The sequence below is a fragment of the Oppia nitens genome, unplaced genomic scaffold, assembly GCF_028296485.1.
Source record: "Oppia nitens isolate AA-2021 unplaced genomic scaffold, nextdenovo-longstitch-racon4-pilon3 scaffold4_pilon_pilon_pilon, whole genome shotgun sequence".
Taxonomy (NCBI): domain Eukaryota; kingdom Metazoa; phylum Arthropoda; class Arachnida; order Sarcoptiformes; family Oppiidae; genus Oppia; species Oppia nitens.
The window spans coordinates 2000679-2023114 of NW_026533232.1; the positions used below are offsets into that span (position 1 = coordinate 2000679).

Consider the following 22436-nt stretch of genomic DNA (forward strand, 5'->3'; position numbering starts at 1 on the left):
TTTTCTTCACAATTGTTTCACTCATTTGTTTTAATGGCCGGTTATGAGACCACAGCCACCATATTGTCATTCTGTACGTATGAATTGGCTTTTAATCAGAATATTCAACAAAAACCGTACGAAGAAGTCAAGTCTGTCATCGACTTGAATGGACAGATCAGTTACAATGATTAATCACTTCTGCCATATTTGGATTCATGTCTTATGGAAACATTGGGCTTTTATTCGCCGACTTGAACGAAGAACCATCGATGACTATAAACTGGGAGACACTGGTATCACAGTATATAAGGGATAACCGATAGAAATTCCCATTCATGCTATCCATCACTCGAAAGAGTTTTATACAAATCCATATGAGTTTAAACCGGAGAGGTTTATGCCTGAAAACAGATAGAATATAATTCATTATACATACCTTCCTTTTGGTGTCGGTCCTCGAAATTGTATTGGTATGCGATTTGCATTACTTGAGGCTAAGTTAGTTTTTTGCGTACATTATAAAAAATACCGACTTTTCCGACCGACAAAACAGATGTTCCGCTAAAATACAAGATATCTTAACGACCGCTGAAAAAGTTGTCGTCGGTATTGATCATAGAAAGTAGAAATTTTAATAAAATATTTATTTAAAGTTTTGTTTACCAACCAATTGTATATTTTAGTATTTTATTATATTATATAATTTTTTTTATCTATCTAATAAAATGTAGAATATACTTATATTAATACAATCTATTGTATTTAATGCTTATTTATTAAAAATAATGCTAAATTAAATATAATAACTTATTTATTAGTTAAAATTGAAATAATTATTTATATAATTTTTGTTAATTAGGTTTAAAAACTGCTTTAAAATGCTAAACATTTTAACAGTTTGTATGATATTCTATAAGGCGTTGTTCACATATTACGTTCGCACTTGAGGGAAGGGGGGGGGTTGGCCAAAGCGAACAATTGCGAACATAGGGGAGGGAGGGGGTCTAGATTTCTTAAAAAGTGCGAACGTAATATGTGAACCACGCCTAAATATATTTTATTTAAATTAATAATTTAATTCATATTTATAGCTATATTAACTCTAAAATTAAAATTAATTAGAAATATTAATCTTAATGTTGTTATCTTAAATATTGTATTTATAAACTGGTTTACTATAATTTATTAGTTTAATAACTCAAAATATTTTTAGTTATTAATATTCATTTTAACACTTTATTGACATCTTTCATAAATATTATTATTGATTTTTTTTAACTTGATATATGTCTAATAATTATACTTAATAAACAGTACTAGGTTTAATGAAACTTAACTATATTATTAATATAATTAAAAAACACAATAATTATTACAAAGCATTTATTTAATAAGTTTTTTTTCTTAAATTAATGTTTAATGATTAAAAAAAAATTTTAGACCTGTTTTGAATTATAATAGTAATAAGTATTAATCAATAAAATGTTTATTTATAACTCAAACTTATTTTTTTTTTAATTTGAAGTAATTTTTTCATATATAAGTATATTCTATAAATACAAGTTAACATTTAGAAATATTTGACTAATTGGTATATATTTTTATATAAAATAATATTTTAAGGAATACTATGGATCTATTATTTTCATTTATTTCATTTGTATTTGCATTAGTAATTACAATGCTTTATCGGTACATAAAAATAAACATTGTTTATATATTTAATTTTGTTTGTTTTTGTCATTATTATTATGAAACAGATATTTGACACGAAATGTTGACTATTGGTCCAAACGTGGCATCAATGGACCCAAACCGGTGCCTATATTTGGAAATTTGTTGGAATTATATTTTACCAGATCTAAGATAATTACAGAAATAAAATGGTTTGAAAAATATGGCAAAATATATGGGTAAATAAAAATTAAACAAATAAATAAAAAACAATAATTATATATATGTATAAATTTATATATACAATATATTAATATAAATGATTTACTTTAGAATATCTAACAATAATAGGATATAAATTGTTATAATTTAGATATATTGGTGAAACTGGTCCCATACTGACTGTTGCTGAACCCGAACTCATCAAACAGATATTGGTTAAGGACTTCCATATATTAGCCAATAGAAAGGATCTTAAGATTTTGCCACCAGATCTGAGCAAAATATTAGTCAATCTGAATGGCGATGACTGGAAACGGGTCCGATCGATAACGACGCCTACATTCACTTCGGGTAAAATTAAACGAATGTATCCATTGATGAAACAATGTGTCGAAGATTTTGCCGAATATTTGCGTCCATTGGCTGACCAAAGATCACATATAGATGTGAAGAAACAGTTCGGTAATATTACATTGGATATGATATCTACCTGTGCTTTTGCTACTAAACTTAATGTACACAATGATACGGAAACAAATATGTACGTTAAATATGCTACCGCAGCCTTCAATAGTAATAAACTAATAGATTTAGTTCAGATGCTGATACCAAATAAATTAATAAAATTATTGTATATATTGGGTCTATTCAAAAACCTGTCCGCAGATTTTTTTATTAAACATTTACAACAATTACTTAAAAATCGTCGCAATAATAGAGATAAACAATATAATGATTTGTTTCAGTTGCTCATTGAAGCCGAAAGTGATGACAAAAATATGATAAATGAAAACGATATCAATGAAGCACATCATGTCTATGAAAGTTTGTATAGATTTTTAATATTTTAATAATAAATATATTATATGTAAAACTCGTTTATTTAGACGCCGAAGAACTGGAATACCAAAAACGTGCCCTAAATTTAAGATTAATTAATAAAAAGTTAACCGAAGAAGAAATTATATCGCAATCAATATTAGTATTATTGGCCGGTTTTGCCACAACAGCCGTCACATTGTCATTGTGTTTGTATGAATTGGCACTCAATCAGGATTGTCAACAAAAATTGTATGATGAGATCAAGTGTGTCATCGACTCTAATGGACAGATCAGTTACAATGAATTATCACTTCTGCCATATTTGGATTCATGTCTTATGGAAACATTGCGCTTACATTCGCCGGCCGAACGACTTGAACGAAAAACCATCGATGACTACAAACTTGGAAACACTGGTATTACTCTATATAAGGGACAACAGATAGAGATTCCTATCTATGCTATCCATCACTCGGAAGAGTTTTTTACTAATCCCTATGAGTTTAATCCGGAGAGGTTTATGCCTGAAAACAGACATAATATCATTCCCTATACATACCTGCCCTTTGGTGCCGGTCCTCGTAACTGTATTGGTATGCGGTTTGCATTACTTGAAGCTAAATTAGTTTTGGTAGACATTATAGAGAAATACCGATTTTTTTCGACCGACAAAACAGATAATCCGCTAAAAATTAAGTCTAATCTCATTATTACTGCTCCTGAAAGGGTAATCCTCGGTATTGAACACAGATATTGCTAAAATATTATGAATTATTTTAATTATTTTATGTATGAGTTATTTTAAAAACATTTTTAGCTAATAATTTATTAATTAAAATTATAAAAAAATATTTTTAAAAGTAATTAAACTATTTTTATGTATATATTTTACAGGTATATATAGTATTATTTCTATGTCTATATATCAAATTAAGTAATATTATCAAATAGTAAGTTATTACTAAACTTAATAAATTCATATTTATTTTTAAATATTTTATTAAAATTTTATGATAAATATTAATATTTTGGTACTTCTTTGTGATAATAATAACAGTAATAATTGGCCTATTTTTATATTAATAAAAAATAATCAATGATTGTTTTGTCAGATTATATTATTTGCAATCATTAATAGACAACATTTTTTAACATTTTAAAATAATTATTATAATGGAATTTACTTATAATAAAATTCTATTAAGAAATTTACACTGATTAATTTAGAAATTATTTGAGTAATGAAAATATTTATTAAATACAATTGTATAACAATTTAAATGTTATTATCTGTAAGATTTTATTCATAAACTGATTCAATAATATAAAGGTGTTTGCATTAGTTTAATAGTCTTAAAATGTTTTTATAATCATAATTGTTAATATAGCAAGTCATTCATAAACAATAAATTATAAAAAAAATAATTAGATTTTGAAGTGATATATGTTTAATAGTTATAAATATATAATGTATTAGGTTTAATAAATACTAAATTATATTACTTATAAAAATAACATGAATATATAATAAGTCATTATTATTAAGTGCATATTAGAAAAATATTTATTTATTTATTAGACTTATTTTTAAATTACAATTTTTCATTAAATATTAATTAATAGATTGTTATTTTTTAAAACGATCACAATATATAAAATTTTCAAAAAAGATTTTTAAAAACCAGAATAATCTATAAATACAAGTTAAAATTTAAAAATTTAATTATTTAATTAATCATTAAAATTTATTTCAGTAATTTATAAGTTATATATATATATATATATATATATATATATATATAGTATTTCCAGTATATAATATGGATGAATCATTTTTATTTATTTCAATAGCATTTGCATCAGTAATACTATTGATTTATCGGTGCGTTAAAATATTGCTTATATATATGAATATCATTTTTTTATTTATTAATTATTATGAAACAGATATTTGACACGAAATTCTAACTATTGGTCAAAACTTGGCATCAATGGACCCAAACCGGTGCCTATATTTGGAAATTTATTACAATTGCATTTTACCAGATATAAGATATTAACAGAAATTCAATGGTTTAACAAATATGGCAAAATATATGGGTACATAAAATAAAATACAATAAAACTAAATATACTGAATAATAATAATAAACTAACAATAATATCATTAATAATATAATTGTATAATTGTCTGATCAGATACTATGGTCAAAGTGGTCCCACACTAACCGTTGCCGAACCCGAACTCATCAAACAGATAATGGTTAAGGATTTCCATATATTTCCTAATAAATCTGTCCGAAAGAATCCGCATCCAGTTATGAGCAAAAATTTAGCCGATCTTAATGGCGATGACTGGAAACGGATCCGATCGATAACCACTCCTGTGTTTACTTCGGGTAAAATCAAACGCATGTATCCACTGATGAAACAATGTTCTCATGATTTTGCCGAACATTTGCGTTCATTCGCCGACCAAAAAACAAATGTCGATTTGAAGACACAGTTCGGTAATTATACACTGGATGTGATATCTACCTGTGCTTTTGCAACTAAACTTAATGTACATAAAGATATGGAAACAAATATTTTTGCCAAAAATGCATTCAAATCTTTCAATTCTTTTATAATGATTTTTTTGGCTCAATTAGTGTTACCTAAAATTATAATAAAATTACTGTATATAATGGGTTTATTCAAGACAGTGAACATAGATTTTTTCATAACATTTTTGCGACAAATACTCGATAATCGGCGCAAAAGTGATAAAAAATATAACGATTTGTTTCAGTTGTTCATTGAAGCCGAAAGTGATGACAAAAATATGAGACATGAAAACGATATCAATGAAGCACATCATGTGAATGAAGGTTTAGATAGATATTTGTAATATAATTTATATATAGTAGAGTCATATTTATTTATTTATTTAATTATTAATCATAAATTAGGCGCAGAGGAACTGGAGGCTGAAAAATGTGCGCTTAATATAAAATTAGATAACAAAAAGTTAACCGAAGAAGAAATGATTGCCCAATTGTTTGTTGTTTTAATGGCCGGTTATGAGACCACAGCCACCACATTGTCATTCTGTACGTATGAATTGGCACTCAATCAGGATATTCAACAAAAACTATACGAAGAAGTTATGTCTATCATCGTCTCAAATGGACAGATCAGTTACGACAAGTTATCACTTCTGCCATATTTGGATGCATGTCTTATGGAAACATTAAGACTTCATTCACCGGCTCAACGAGTGTCCCGAAGAACCATCGAAGACTATAAACTGGGAGACACTGGTGTTACCATTTATAAGGGACAACAGATTGATGTTCCCATCTATGCTATCCATCATTCGGAAGAATTTTATGCTAATCCATATAAGTTCAGTCCGGAGAGGTTTATGCCTGAAAATAGACATAATATAATTCCCTATACATACCTTCTTTTTGGTGTCGGTCCTCGCAATTGTATTGGTATGCGATTTGCATTACTTGAGGCTAAGTTAGGTTTGGCGCACATTATAGAGAAATACCGATTTTTTCCGACCGACAAAACAGACGTTCCTCTAAAATACAAGATATCTATTCTAACGGCTGCTGAAAGGGTTATCGTTGGTATTGATCATAGAAAGTGACAAAATTTAATATAATATTTATTGAGATTTATTATTGTATTAAATATTTAAATATATAATTTTATTTTATAATTTTTTTTAATTTATATTATAAAATTTAGTAAGTCAAACTTCTAAAAATATTATAATCTATTGTTTTAAACAATTGTTTTAATTATAAATTTTTAATATCTATTTATTAAAAATAACATGAAATAAAATTAATAAAATTTTTAATGAATAAAATTATAACAATTACTTAATATTTTATTAATTTAAATATGTAGTTTGAGTAGTATTGTAAAAATTTTATGAATATTAAGATAAAAATTATGTTAAGAATTATCGGAAAATATTATATTTAAAATTTTTATTTATAAACTGATTAAATATTATGAATTTAATTATTGTATCTAATTATTTTACAATAACATTTTTACAAATAGTTTATTAATTTAGATTTTTAATATCCTTTTTAATTAATTTGTTTTATTGTTTTTTCTTATTCATAGATTATATTGTATTTTATGTACAAAATTATAATAAATGAATTAATTTTATGCTATGATTTAGCAATTTATTTTAATATACTGTATGATATTTCAAAAACAATATATCCATATATTTGAAATATTGTATTTTAAAATTATTATAAGAATTTTGGGATATTAAAAATAAATATTTATATCTAAGTAATTGATATTTTATTAAAAATAATTTAGTATTAAAAATTATAGTTATTTATTCGTATAATATCGTAATTTTAAACAAAAAAACTACATATTGTATCAAATAATAAAATCAAGTTCATGAACTTTTATAATAATAATAATAATATATATTAATTGTTTTTTGCAGATGTTTACAAAAACTAAATTATTAACAATAATTATTAGACAACATTTCATAACATTTGAAATTATCTAATTAATTATTAAAATAATTCTAATAATTCTAATAATAATAATAATGGTTTTTACCAAAAATTTTATTAACTTTTTTACAGTTATATATATTATACTCATTAATAGATTATGTAATACAAGTACCACCAGAAATACATCGGTTCCCATATTGATAGTCATATCATTTGATGGGTTTCCCTATGATTATGTTCAACGAGAACTGACACCTAACTTATATCGTTTGCGAGCCACTGGAGTTAGCGGTCAGTTAGTTATTAATTAATATTTGTGTTAATAAGTGAATTATTATTATTATTACTACTATTATAGGCATTTATATTAAAAATGAATTTCAATTTTTAAAGGTCATATGATATCGCAGTTTATAACAAAAACATTTCCAAACCATCAGTCAATAGCCACCGGATTTTTTGAGGAAAGCCATGGAATTGTTAGCAATGAGTTCTATGATCCTAAATATGATGCCGTCTTCGATGTGGACACTTCGCCCGACATTTGGTGGACGGAATTTCCGGTCACTCCCGTTTGGGTATTTTTTTACAGTTTTTAATGTTTTAATTAATGTTTTATTATCATTTTATTTAATTAATGAAACAAATTTTGATGACTTAATATCTATAAACTAATATATTTTTAATAGTTATAACAATTATCTACCAAAACAAATATTTTAATATAATTACAAAAAAAATATATTTAAAATAAAAATTATCTATCAGACAGTCAATGAATTGTATGGCCGGCACAGTGGAGGCTATATGTGGCCGGGAGGTCATGTCAAGTATCGGAATGTATCGCAAACGTATAATCAAGTTTATAAACACGGCTTGAATTGGGAGATGAGGATCGACACAATAATCAATTGGTTAACCAGCACAAGTAAACCAGCAAATTGTATATTCATGTATTTCGAGGAACCGGATAGTGATTTACATCAATGGGGACCGTATAGTATACAGACTATGATACAGATGCGTCGAGCCGATGATATTGTAGGCTATTTGTTGAACAGTCTGCATAGGAACGGGTTGTCTAGTATAACAAATTTGATTGTATTGTCTGATCATGGATTCGCTAAAGTGAGGCATGAATTTTATACACGTTTTTGAAATAATTTTTCTTAATTATTAATTAAGAAAATGATTTGTCTATTTTTAGCTCTGAACATGTCATACAATTAAATGATATCATTAATCCAAATTTGTATGCCCTCTACGGTCACTCACCTGACTGGTCACTACTGCCAAAGTCGGGATATGAAGATCTGGTTTACGAGACACTGTTGAATGCGTCCAAAACAATGCCGTTTACTATCTATCGCCGTCAAGACATACCTATTCATTATCACTACACTAATAATCGTCGAATTTTGCCGCTATTTCTTACTGCTGACGAGGGATGGGATGTATTTCAAAATGACAGTCAATGGCACCGACCAAAAGGCTATCCAGTTTGGGGTAATCACGGATGGGATAATAGGCTACCGTCGATGCGTCCAATGTTTCTGGCCAATGGACCGGCATTCAAACGGGGCTACTATTTGAACAAAGTGTTTGCCAACACCGATCTCTATCCATTGATGCTAACTGTGCTTTCACTACCAGTGCACGAGTTTCACAGTAATGGATCACTGGATGCTGTCAAAGATTTATTAAATTAAATAGCTTTTATAAATAATTATAGTTTAGATTATCATTAAAACATAACAAAATTTATTTGAATTTATCTAAATACCCAGAGTATTATTTTATAGCACATGTATTTATTTATAAGTGTCATTTATAATATTTATAGATGACATGGATTGATAAGAGTACATATGCTACTATGAAATATCATTTTTTAATTAAAGTAAACAATTTTTAATTTATCAATAAAAAGCTACTTATTTAATAAAATTTATTTGAATTTGTATGAATTTATAAAATTGATTGACATAATCAACTGCATTGGATTTATTTAAACGATAAGATATTTTTATTATAATATAATGTTATAAATTTGATGTACTATTATGTTATTTTATTGTGTGATTTAATTTTTATGAAATAAAATAAAATTATATATATATTAATTTATAATAGCTTAGTGTACTATAAACTTTGTAATTTAAAAAAAACAAAATGATTTACAATATTAATATATTAATAATAATATCCATATTATTATTAATCAACTCAACAATAATAATAACATCTAATAATCCAAATTTAATAGTCATATCGTTTGATGGTTTTCGCTATGATTATGTAACCAAAGATTTGACACCAAATTTATATAAATTACGAGAAACTGGAGCCACCGGTTAGTTATTATATGGTTAATCATAAACAAAATTACAATTAATTAAATGAAAAAAAACATAATATATATTTTTAATTCAAAATTTAGGTCATATGTTATCGCAGTTTATAACGAAAACATATCCAAACCATCAGTCAATAGCCACCGGTTTGTTTGTAGAAACTCATGGTATTGTTAGCAATGAATTTTATGACCCAAAATATAACTCCGTCTTCAATGTCGACACTTCACCCGACAGTTGGTGGACTGAATTCCCCTCTACTCCTGTTTGGGTATAAAATCTGCAATATATTTATAATTATTTTTTACAACTCCTATCACATATTATCAGGGTTTTAAAAATGGCATGCATAAACAATAGATGCCAATTTTGCCAAATGCCTGCCCTGCCTCTGCCATGCCCTGGGCATCTATTTTCATGTGGTGACACCTATTATTTTAATTTTATATTATTAATTAATTTATAAAACATTGTTTTTATAATATATTTGCATGTATTTTTGTTTTGTATACCTTTAATTAAAAGGTAATATAATTGGAAATAAGTAAATTAATTGTAAATTTAATTAACACGTTAAAACACTAAATTACATTATTTTTATAAATACAGTTGCTTTTTAGCAATTTAAATTGGCAGGCAAATAAAATAGATGCCCAAAATGCCAGGCATTTATGGCATCTATTTGGGCATTGCCAGGGCAGGCATTTATTTTCTTAAAACCCTGCATATTATACATAAACTAACCGTTTAATAGACAGTCAATCAAATTCATGGCCAATACAGTGGTACTAATCAATGGCCGGGAGAACACGTCAAATATCGGAACATAGGACCGACACACACACGAAGTTTCAATCCGTCCATTTCGTGGCACTCGCGTATCGACACAATTGTCAAATGGATTACCGATCCGCACAAACCAGCAAACTGTGTGTTCATGTATTTTTGTGAACCCGACACACACTCACACAATTACGGACCGTTCAGCAAACAAGCCTATGAACAGGTAAAAAGAGCCGATACGTTGGTCGGGTATCTCGTCGATAGTCTGTCCAGACATAACTTATTGAACACAACTAATCTTATAATACTGTCTGATCACGGGTTCGCCGAAGTTAGGTATTACTATAATTATTAATAGTTATAAAATAATATCAGTCCTATTATTATATATACATTCCTAACTTTTTTTTATTTACATTTATTTTTCTAACTCTAATACTCTATATTTTTTGACAAATATTTTGATACATTAACTAAAAAGATCGTCTACAGTATTAAAAATGAATTCAATAATCAATCCTCAGTGGTATACCGATTACGGTTCGACACCCTCTTGGTCTATAATACCGAAACCCGGCTACGAGGACAAGGTCTACGAAACACTGTTGAATGCATCAAAAACAATGCCATTCACTATTTATCGGCGCACAGACATACCGGACCACTTTCACTACAGTGATAATCGTCGTATTCTACCCCTGTTTCTGATTACTAATGAAGGCTGGGATGTTCATCACGACACTTACGCTCATCCACCTGGTTATCCTCTGTGGGGTAATCACGGATGGGATAATAGATTAGCATCAATGAGACCACTGTTTGTGGCCAATGGACCGGCATTTAAGAAAGGCTATAATTTGACCAAAGAGTTTATGAACACTGATCTATACCCGTTGATGCTAACAGTGCTCAAACTGCCAGTTCAATTGTATCCCAGCAATGGATCACTTGATGCAGTCCGGGAACTGCTATCTGTTTAATAGACTATTCTTATAATCAAAATTTGTAATAAAAATATTAATATAATAAATAATAATAATAATGTATGTAATTATTAATAGACTAAATTTATTTTTATTAATTTCAATTTTCAAAACTTAGATCGCATTATATATTAATTATTATAATATATTTTAATAAAATTCAAAATATAATATACTGTATATTTAAAAAATTAAAGATAATAATTTGATATTAACTTATTAGTCCATTATCAATTTGCAATGTTATTTTTCTATATTTCAAATACTATTTATAATATGATAAAATTTGTATTATAAAATAATTGCATAAACATGTATCCATCAATCTAAAAAATTATTATTATTATTATTTAATAATCTTAAATACTCATATTTTTAGTATATGAAAAGTTTACTTTATTTTTATAATGATAATATTATAAAATTTACTTTTTCATAATAATAGTAATTAAAAAAACATTAAAGATCTATTGTCTAGTATTTTTACAATATAAAGGTTAATTAAATATGATAAGTGTATGATAAAAAATTTTATTTATATTTAATTGACTTTTTAATTCAACAATTTGATATTTTTTTAATATTAAAAACTAATTGAATAAATCGTCTAATCAATATTCTACTTTACTTTATAAATTATTATATTATCATTATTATTATTTTGTTCAATTATTATAAACAGTTAACACCTCGATAAGTGTTAAAGGAAATTACTACAATAATAATTGTCATAAATATATTATAAAATAAAAAATAATTAATTTTAATTAGTTATTACAATGTATATTTCAAACAAACTAATAGAACTATTTGTATATCATTTTATTAATATAAATTAAATGTATTAAAAGTTATTTTGTTATTTAAGTATATAATTATTAAATATTATATCTTTTTATTATTTACAATAGAAAATGTATTTAATAATAAATTTATCAATTAATTTAATTATATTAATTATTACAATAATAATAATATCTGTTCAATTTGTTAGTCAAACTAATGGCAAATCCTTATATAATATTACATTACAATTATCAATTAAATCTAATCAATTTATTACAAACCAATCATCAACTAATGTATTTGAATGGGTGTCCGAAACGTGTGGCAAATGTTTGCCCACTGATCACAGGGTCTGTATCGATGGCAAGTGTTTCTGTGAACCGGACTTTTACCCGATCGGCGATGAAAACTTATGTTCATATTATTCGTGTGTTACCGACGGTGATTGTCAGGTCAACGGTGACACCAATCGCCAGTGTGGAGACAAAAGCCATTGCGTATGCAAGAAGTACACAGTGGCCAATCCGGTCAATCACGTGTGCGAATCGGTTACCAGTCTTCAGTGGTGGATGTGGTTACTGATAGGACTGGCCATTGTGTTTATAGTGACCATTGTTATTGTTTGGTACTTTTGTTGGTACCGACGCCGAAAAAAAACACGCGTTAAGAAGACAGACACACAAAACAAGACAATTGATCCACAAAATGATGGTTCAAATAATAATATTAATAATAATCAATCGGCCAATGAATCTGTCAATGATATCAATGAGATATCCGATAATAATTCAGTCAATACCACAAGTAATGGTAATAATAATATTAATAAGAGTCCCAATGGTGAACAAAACTATCCAGAAACACCTGATCCAGATTATTAAAAAAAATAACACTAAGTGAACATGCTAATTTTAAAAAGTAAAATAAGCTAAAAATGTAAAATAATTCAGTTGACACTGCTATAGATAGCATTGACAAAACAAACTTATTTAAAAAAAAAAATATTTGTAATTGTTTGTTTAAATAATTGTTAGTAATAAATAAATAATAAATAATAAATAATAATTGTTTGAACTGTTTATTTTAAATTACTTATCCATTAAATCATTTTATTGCTAACCCACTAATCAAATCACTAATCTATTCATTTTGTTACCCACTTATTAACTCATTTGCTACTCACCCACTCATTTAATTATCTATCGTATACAGTATATACTATACACAATCTTAATAATAGTAGAAAATTATATAAATTTGATATTTGATAATTGAAATTTTAAAAAACAAGTTAAAATTCATCTAATAGTCTAATAAAATATGTTAAACAAAAAATATTATTTGTATTAATAGTAATGTAATTAATAAATAATAGAAATAACAATATATGAGTAGTAACAATTTTTAAAATAATAAAATAAAATTTAATATTAATTAAAAAATTCAATTTTATAATTATTTTTTTGCAGCTCATTGTACAATAGTTAAAATATTCAAATAATTAAGAAACTATTTTAATAATATAATTAGAATATAAAAAACTAAATCTATTAAATAAATAATTTTATTTAATTTATATTAAAATTTAATACTAATATTACAACAATTTGATATTATGTAATTTTCTAATTAATTTAGAAAAAAATAACTATTAATGTTTCAAATAGTTGGCAATAAGCCCAACAAAAAATTATAAATATGCCAACCTATGCTGAAATACAATAATTATAATAAATTGAGTCAATAATAATTATACTAAAACTAAGTTATATTTAAAACTACTTATAACACGTTCAAAAAAAAATTAAATATTTTTTTCTTATGTTATGTTATTTGATTAGATATTATACAAAACATTTAACAACAGCATAAATACCGTACCGTTTTATAAATACTTATATATATAATATACTCAATACTTGACATTTTCATAGTTATATTGTTTTTTAACTATAGATACTTGGCTTAAGAAATATTATGTTTAAAAAATACTTGTAATACTGTATAATACAGTGTATATCATAAATGGGAAGTCAAATAACACATAGTTATTATCAGTGATGTGTTATATTGAATATATAAAACAAACACAACTTTTTTTTAACTATAATAAAAGTATTTTTAGTTATATATATATATATATTTTAAGATAACAACGTTGTCAGTCATTTCAAACATTTTTTATCAAATAATAATAATAAAAAAAACTAAATATATCTAAATATTTTGTTTTATTTATAAATAATTTTTTAAAAATAGATTGTATCAAATGTATTAATAAATATTTTTAAAAAAATAAGTTACTATTAAAAAAAAGTTTTATAGAAAGTGCTATAACTGTATAATAATAATAATTTAAGCGAAAAATAAATATTTTGTCATCAATTGAATTGTATGGATGACAAGCAATGGCCATCACTAATGTTAACATTAAACAAGATATTAGACAATCATTTGGCGATACAGTTGGCGATGAAGAGCTGATGAAAGTCGACAATAGTGTCGGCATTTGGTCGTCAATCTTACGTCAGGTACAAACCGGATCCACTGCACGATTGCCGGCAAACAAATCGGTTGTCGTGTTGGGCGAAAAGGACGCCGGAAAGTCATCACTGATAGCCAAACTACAGGGCAGTAGTGAATCCCGTAAGGGGACGGGTCTCGAGTATCATCCGCTTCTTATCAGAGATGAGGACAGGGATGACCAAACACAGTGCGGCGTTTGGATACTCGATGGTAACTTCGAAAAGAGTTCACCGTTGCTTAGGTTTGCCATAAATGAACAGACATTACCCGACACGACGGTAGTGTTGGTCACCTCGTGGACCAAACCGTGGGAAATGATTGCCAATCTCGAGAAGTGGTCTGAAGTATTGCGAAATCACATCCAAACACTTGATCTCAAGCCAGAAGTTTTGAATACATATAAGAATCAAAGTATTTTGCATTTATTAATCCATAATAAATAAAAGTTTTAAATATTACAGTATTTTTATATTTTAGTTATAAAACGATATCAAGAGTACAAAGCGCCGGTCGATGATGTCATGTCATCGGTCTCTTTGGATGAAAATATAATATCCGTCGATACGGTATGTGATACTCTAGGTATGGATGTGTTAGTTGTGATAACCAAATCGGATTACATGTCGACACTGGAAAAAGAGTACTATTATAAGGAAGAGATGTTTGATTTTATACAACAGTCTGTCCGACAGTTTTGCCTAAAAAGTTAGTGAAACAACAATTCTAATGAATAATAAATAAAATATTTAATAATAGTATTCAATAATATAATATAAATATAAAATAGTATTTAATTTAATCATCTTTTGTGATCCAAACAGTCGGTGCCGGACTGGTCTTTGTCTCTGTAAAAACGGGTCGCAACTGTGATCTACTCTATCGATATCTTTGTCACCGAATCTATGGACTGGATTTTCAAACACCGGCTCAGGTGGTCGACAAAGATGCACTGTTTGTGCCCATCGGTTGGGATAACGACCGCAAGATATCGATACTCTACGAGAACATGCATTCCGTGTCGCCGGACAACGACTACAACGATGTGATCGCCCGACCAATTGTACCACCGGTTCCGTACTATGAGTTTACGGCCAACGCCGACAACGATCAGGAATTTCTTCGCCAAATACAGACAATGTTAGGCCAGGAGACGACACGTTTCAGTAGTACCGAAGCTAACGGATCCAACCATATGACACCTGTCCAGCCAAAGACAACGGCCGATTTTCGGCGCACACCTATTAGAAGTCCATCCAATAAAAGTGGTAACGAATCGAATAACAATACTCCCGATGGACAGGGAGTTCTGAAGTCGTTTTTTGAGGGACTGCTCATTAGAAAGTCAGGCGGAACTCCGAGTCCACGATCTGCCCGTTCGCCCGATAGTATGGCTGAGCATAGGCTGTCGGCACAGGAAGAATTGGAACGTATGACTGTTCAAAACAGATCGACACCAAAATAGACGAATAATTATCTGTATATTGTTTTTTAGAGTATTCCTATTTAAATGAAATTAATAGATAATTTTCATATTTATAATATTAAAAATAAAATATTTAAAACTAATAGAATAAATAATAGTAATATTTTTTTAATAATAATTCAATTTGTTTTTTATTTAAAATTTTTACTTGTATTTACTTGTTTTGTTTTTGTTCAACTAATAATAATAATAATAATAATAATAATTAATAATATTTATATTATTTATAAAGAATGGTAATAATTAGTATCGTAATAATAATAATAATCGTAATAATCATATCATCATACAGTATCATCGAAATTTATATGTATAAATTTATAAATAATAATTAATATTATAAATTTTATCATTAAATTATAATAATAATCATTATTATAAACGAGAGAAGGAGTACAATATATTTTACTGGTTGTTGTTGTGAACCAAAAAAAAATATATATATATATTTAATAATAATATTATCAATAAATGAATAATAAAAAGAATTAATAAGAAAACAAAAATTAAAAGCCGAATCCAAACATAAAATAATAATGATTTAGAAATAAAAAGAAAGAAAAAATTAAATAAATTTTAATAATTATAAGGAGAAAGACATCATTTTTTTTCATCGTATATCATATCAGCAATTGATTTGTTGTACAAAGTATTTGAATAATTGTTTCACTCATTATTATTATTATTATCATTGATTTTAAGAGAGAAAAATCAAAAAATTTTATATCAGGTTTTTATTTTCTATTGTTTTGTATTATTAACACAATAATTTAAAAATTTATTTCATTTAATTTACTTAATGTTTGTTTATTTCACTAATCTAATAGTATCTTGAAATTGTAACCTAAACTTGATTTCTTATAAATTAAAATATTGATAAATAACTTATAGTAATATCATTGAAAACATAATTTTTTTTACATATAAATTACAATAAGAATAATAACAAAATTAGATTAATTAATTAATTAATAACAAAATAATTGATCATTTTTTGTTGGAAAAAATACTCAATACATTTTTTTGTTGCTAAACTGAGATAATATTCAAATAGTAGTAATAATTAAAAATATAAATTAAAAATAATCGAGATTTGTGCTATTATTTATAAAAAATAATAATAATAAATATATTAAATAAATAAATAAACAAATACTTATTCATCACTAAATATATTTTCGACAAAAATTATTTTCTATATACATATAAATTGTTTCTATATATATATAAAATTAATCTCATTTAAAATTATTTGAATTCAAATGTGTTGTTTGTTTTTGCCTTAAAAATATAAGACAATATTTTTCATTAAAATCACAATTTAAAGCTAATATCAATTTATGAATCAATAAATTTGTTTAATCAATCTTTTTTTATACACTTTCTTAAACACAAATTTAGTAGAGTGTCTCAAAAAATTGTGTTAAATATAAATTTTTTTAAAAAAAAAGTATAAGTAAACTGACTATTGATTATCAATTTCTTTGAAAACAATAATTACAGTAAACTTAAAATTTGTTTTATACCAATAAATTCATAACAGTATAAAAAACATTAATTTTGTAATACTACCGGTAATAATAATTATTAATATAATCATCAAATAAATAAAAAGTTATTTACTTTTTTTGCATTAAAAAAATTACTATTTGATTTTTAATCAATTTTTTAATATCCAATTATCCAAGTGTGTTAATATATATCAAATACCATCAATTAGTGCTATAATTGTTTTGTTTTTTTTAGATTTATCCAAAAAGGGTTGCAAAAAAAGCTACCAGTGCTCTGAAGTCTGCAAATCAAACATCGCGCACAGTGTAACTTTATATTATCAATATTAAATATATATAATAAGATTAATAATAATAATAATAATATTTAGAAACAATAAATTTGTATGAAAAGAGAGGTTAGGCCTAAAATCCGGGCGGTGGCTGTCGAGAGCCAACACCACTGGAAATTGTCATCTGTTGTGATGGTTGTCCGCCATGGGTGCCGCCCATTGGTGGCCAATATGTGCTCTGATTTGTTAAAAAGGACTGCTGTTGTTGTTGTTGTCTATGAATCGGGTGTTGTTGTTGCTGTTGTTGTAGCCTTAAGATGTGATCTCTCTGAGAATTTTGTTGTTGTTGTTGCTGATGCTGTGATTGGTTCCAGTATTGTGATAAAACATTATTTGTATTGTCGGCACCGGTAGAGCCCATATTTGACATCATATGTCGACCCATCATTTGGCCGCCCATATGACCGTATTGTTGTTGTTGTCTATAATAATGTTAAAAATAATTTATTACAAAAAAAACAATTCAATTAATAATTAATAAATATAATTATACCTTAAATTATTTGCCATAATTTGTTGCTGTTGTGTGCTATTTGTATGTGAATTACCGGTAAAGTTATTACTATTGGCTAATAATCCGGTGCCGCCACCGACGCCGCCCATTAATGGTTGGTCGGGTGTTTGTCGGAACGCTATGTTTACATTAGGTAACAGTTGTCTTAGAGAGTTCTGCTGTTGTGTTTGCCATTGAGGGCTCAGAGATTGTTGTTGTTGTTGTGGTGGTTGCTGTTGATGGCTTAGTTGGTTCATATGCTGTAGTTGCGGTCCTCCTCCCTGTCCTGTAGATTGTAATCCTGGTAACTGTTGATAGCTATTGTATGCATTATTTGATGATAACATTTGTTGTCTATTATTATTTACAAAACCATTATTTATAGAAGAAAACTGATTTGTTTGCTGAGAAGTCTGTTGCTGTTTCGATAACGAAGAATAAAAATTATTTGAATTTGAAAGAAGTTTTTGATTCGAAGACATAAATATATCATTAGTTCCTCCGCCGCCACTGTTTATATTATTAAAAACATTATTATGTTGGCCGCGATCTCCTCCCGTTCCCATCATCGATGTTGACGACGATTGTGGATGAGTTGTTATAAACGTATCTCTTAGTAAGTCTTGAAGTCCGCGACTGGATATAGATATGGGATCAAAGTCTAGTCCGTCTTCATCGCCAACATCGTCTTCGGCGTCATCGTCAATAATGTCGTCACTATCGCCGACACAATTATTCGACATTATTTGTCCGTCCATTGCATTGTCGTCGATATTATTTATAAGTTCACCATTACTTTTAACAAATGTTTGGGTAAGTATTCGCTGCTGAAGTCGCAGCGGTTGTTGACCACTCTGTCCTTTCCGTACTATTTGCTGTTGTTGTTGAGTATCGCATGATTGTATAGTGGGTATAGTGGAGGTCTGGTTAGGCGTTGAACTTAAACTATTGCTATTGGACTCGGAATTTGACGAACAATCAGAAGACATATGTTGGCCGCCGGCTGTTATCGGTGTTCCCCATCGACACGGTATGACAGGCGATGTCGATCGCGCTGTACTGTTGTCACCGACCTAATAGATAACATAAGATAAGAAGATAATTAACAGAAATTTAAAAATAAATAATTTAATTATGTTTACAATTTCAATATGTAATTATCTAAAATAATTATCAATGAAAAACACACTTAATTTTAAGTATTTGTAAATATACTGTAATAATATTAGGTGAAAGTCAAATATAATTAAATATTAAAGAGAGAGAATAAAATCTTATCATAATATCCATCATTGACTGCAAAATTTCCTGCGAAATGTTTACACAGAAGAAAAAAAATATTGTGTAAATAAATGTTTTAAACAACAAAATCAAAACTCATGAAAAAAATAAAAAATTGTTAAAATCTATAAAATAATAGATAAGTGGAGTTAAAACACACACACATAGCAAACACAACTACTTATTAGAAAACTAGATATTAGTTTTTTTTGTTTTGTTAAAATACATAATATATTTGTAAATAAAAATAGCATAGAAAACAGTGAGATTCCGGGCAACTGGTATACTAAATGAATTATATGTGTGTCAATACTCTGCAATTGGTTTTTTTGTTGTTGTTTTGTTAAACAAATCAAATACACATTAAATAAAAAAAGCTAATAACTTATGGTAATTATGATAAAGGGTTTGGAAATCTCATTCATAATACTGTAAAAATAATAATAATAACTGATTGCATAAACTCTATTATATATATACTCTTGTTTTACTAACTTTTATATAATATCAATAACAACTCTATGTATTTAGTTATATGTTCAACACATTGTTAATCCATATGTAAATAATTAGTTTTTTTTGTATATGAATACACAAAAAATAATAGTAGTTTAAACAGCAATTGCAATTCAAACAAAAAAAACAAATAATACACACAAACATACAGAAAAAATGCTTAAATAAATATATAAACTAGAAATCCCCGAAACTGCAAATATCTTTTAAAATTCACAGTAATTACCGAATCATTACTGCCGTCATCGCCGCCGAAGCCGTTGGTCTGTATTATCGATTGCTGTTTGGGTTGTTTTTGTGGTGCGTTTTTGATGACAATTGTTTTGCTTTGCATTTTGTTGTGATTTGAATTATTAGTATTTTTATTATTATTTGTTGTTTTATTATCATTTTCATTATTATTATTATTATTACTATTGTTGCTATTATTCTTATTATTGTTGGTCGTAGTCGTCGATGTATTATTTGTAGTCTTACTGTTGGCCGCATTCTTGCGGTTTGTCTTTTCGGCCTTTTCTTTGGCCAACAGATCCGAATAATGTTGAATAAGTCGTTTCTCATAATCAGTGTGTTTGCCTAATTGCATCTCCTCTTTCGTAAACGATGCCTCCTGTTCGGCCATTTCGTGCAAATACATACAGTCGGGCTGTTTAGGACACGACTGACTTCTCAGCCAATGTGTACAGTATTTAGTAGTTCCTAACGACGCCCGCAGTGGCTGCTGACTGCCGCTGTCTTTATTACGATTGGATTTGGTATGCGTTTCGTTCAGTGCTTTGATGGCCGCAACCGCATCTTCGGGTCGCGAGTACGTAACGTAAGCCGACGAAGCATTGATCACCAGTTTGATTATCTTTCCGTATTTACTGAACTCTTTGCGGAGATCGTCCTGTGATAGACGTTGAGGTAAACCGATGACAAACAACAGGTTCTTCTGAACGACACGTATTGACGATAGATTTGATGACTTAGCGGCTATAAAATAATTGTAAGACAAAACAGTAAATAAAACAAACAATAAGACAGTAGTACTGTCTGTCACTTATGAAGAATGTATACCATCTTTGAGTTTTTGTTTCTCCTTTTGTTTCTTTTTGCGTTTCTTCAGCTCTTCCACAGTCTCTATACTAATTGAGGTGAACTGTATGGGACTGTCCGGATACGGCTGACGACAGGCCGGACACAGACCTCCATTGGTGTCGTCATTCTTCAATCGGTTCCAACAGAAACGGCACACCTGATAGCCGCAACCGCACGGGAAAAAACCGAGATCATCGAAGTCCAGTGTTTCCATACATAGCGGACACTGTATATCGCCGGCACTGTCGTCCGTATGACTGTCCCCGTGATTATCCATATTATTCAACAACAAAAAAAACAATAGATATAATTGATTGGCGCGTGTCTTGCAATATGTGTCACACGATTTTTGCAATCTTGTTGTCGATGACCACAACTCTTTGATTTGTTGTGTCTATGATTATACACACAATAAGGACAGCTGTTATTGTTGTTGTTGTTGTCGATGATGTGGTGATCAATATGTCGTTGTTGTTGTAGTTGTCGTGGATTACTATATCACACACTTAAAGGCTTTACTATTACAGTACAGTATATATCCTAATCTCCTAATGTATTGTTAATCCAATTTTTTTTTCTCTCTCTCTCTTTCAATGATAACTCATATGCAATACAAGTAATAGTAATAATAATGAAAATAATCACAAAAAAAATTTGTTGCAATGTTTAAACAAAATTAATATACAAAAAAAATGTATTATTAAATATGTTTTTTATAATTTTAAATAAATACAATAATTATTATTTATATATATATTTAGTAATAATAATAATAATAATAAAGTCATAACTTATAATACAATCACATAATAAGTTATAATGATTTATATATGATATATAAAAAAAACAGTATTTACAGTACAATTCAATGGACTTATTGTATGCATTAAAATGTTATTATATATGAAAACCAATGGCTGACACATTAATACAAACATATAGTACATACAGTAAACACACTAAACACTATACATTTTTTTATTATTATTGCCACACAAAACAGTCATCTGTTTTATTATTATTAAAACTGTCTCACTTTGTGCTAAACCAAATCTATATGAGTTGCACCACAAATACATAGATATATCATAGATTATACTTAATATATACAT

The 22436-nt window shown here is 27.6% G+C and overlaps 5 protein-coding genes across 5 annotated transcripts; 4 read left to right on the plus strand and 1 right to left on the minus strand.

Moving 5' to 3' along the window:
- The first annotated feature begins 33 nt into the window (after positions 1-33).
- Positions 34-8905, plus strand: LOC128960123 (uncharacterized). The gene is made up of 12 exons (XM_054306194.1): positions 34-131; positions 1743-1895; positions 2030-2703; positions 2766-3437; positions 4552-4582; positions 4648-4800; positions 4900-5570; positions 5652-6336; positions 7351-7487; positions 7590-7774; positions 7965-8329; positions 8404-8905. The coding sequence occupies exons 1-12, from the start codon at positions 34-36 to the stop codon at positions 8903-8905; spliced, it is 4326 nt and encodes a 1441-aa protein (XP_054162169.1).
- Positions 8906-9458: 553 nt separating this feature from the next.
- LOC128960124 (ectonucleotide pyrophosphatase/phosphodiesterase family member 5-like) lies at positions 9459-11313 on the plus strand (the record flags this gene model as incomplete). Its single annotated transcript, XM_054306195.1, has 4 exons — positions 9459-9549; positions 9637-9821; positions 10305-10669; positions 10815-11313. Coding segments are annotated over 4 exons (1140 nt in total), but the record flags the coding sequence as incomplete, so codon positions are not given.
- A 1085-nt stretch (positions 11314-12398) lies between these two features.
- On the plus strand, positions 12399-12983 carry LOC128960125 (component of gems protein 1-like). Its single transcript, XM_054306197.1, has one exon. The coding sequence runs from the start codon at positions 12672-12674 to the stop codon at positions 12981-12983; it is 312 nt and encodes a 103-aa protein (XP_054162172.1). The 5' UTR covers positions 12399-12671.
- A 1463-nt stretch (positions 12984-14446) lies between these two features.
- LOC128960126 (cytoplasmic dynein 1 light intermediate chain 2-like) lies at positions 14447-16090 on the plus strand. Its single transcript, XM_054306198.1, has 3 exons — positions 14447-15039; positions 15106-15333; positions 15450-16090. Exons 1-3 carry the CDS (start codon positions 14511-14513, stop codon positions 16088-16090), a joined length of 1398 nt encoding a protein of 465 aa, XP_054162173.1. The 5' UTR covers positions 14447-14510.
- A 1872-nt stretch (positions 16091-17962) lies between these two features.
- LOC128959539 (uncharacterized protein DDB_G0283357-like) lies at positions 17963-21990 on the minus strand. The gene is made up of 4 exons (XM_054305515.1): positions 21304-21990; positions 20471-21219; positions 18448-19520; positions 17963-18376 (listed from the first exon to the last, which is right to left on the minus strand). Exons 1-4 carry the CDS (start codon positions 21599-21601, stop codon positions 18028-18030), a joined length of 2469 nt encoding a protein of 822 aa, XP_054161490.1. The 5' UTR covers positions 21602-21990; the 3' UTR covers positions 17963-18027.
- Positions 21991-22436: the final 446 nt, after the last annotated feature.

Coding starts and splice junctions, on each gene's coding strand:
- LOC128959539 (XM_054305515.1), bottom strand. CDS start 21,601: ATGGATAATCACGGGGACAGTCATACGGACGACAGTGCCGGCGATATA. Junction 19,521..20,470: donor ATGACGGCAGTAATGATTCG/GTAATTACTGTG, acceptor GTTATCTATTAG/GTCGGTGACAACAGTACAGC. Junction 18,377..18,447: donor ATTATGGCAAATAATTTAAG/GTATAATTATAT, acceptor ACATTATTATAG/ACAACAACAACAATACGGTC.
- LOC128960123 (XM_054306194.1), top strand. CDS start 34: ATGGCCGGTTATGAGACCACAGCCACCATATTGTCATTCTGTACGTAT. Junction 3,438..4,551: donor TCCTGAAAGGGTAATCCTCG/GTATTGAACACA, acceptor TTATTTCAATAG/CATTTGCATCAGTAATACTA. Junction 8,330..8,403: donor CATGGATTCGCTAAAGTGAG/GCATGAATTTTA, acceptor GTCTATTTTTAG/CTCTGAACATGTCATACAAT.
- LOC128960126 (XM_054306198.1), top strand. CDS start 14,511: ATGGCCATCACTAATGTTAACATTAAACAAGATATTAGACAATCATTT. Junction 15,040..15,105: donor GAATACATATAAGAATCAAA/GTATTTTGCATT, acceptor TTTATATTTTAG/TTATAAAACGATATCAAGAG. Junction 15,334..15,449: donor CCGACAGTTTTGCCTAAAAA/GTTAGTGAAACA, acceptor TGATCCAAACAG/TCGGTGCCGGACTGGTCTTT.
- LOC128960125 (XM_054306197.1), top strand. CDS start 12,672: ATGTGGTTACTGATAGGACTGGCCATTGTGTTTATAGTGACCATTGTT.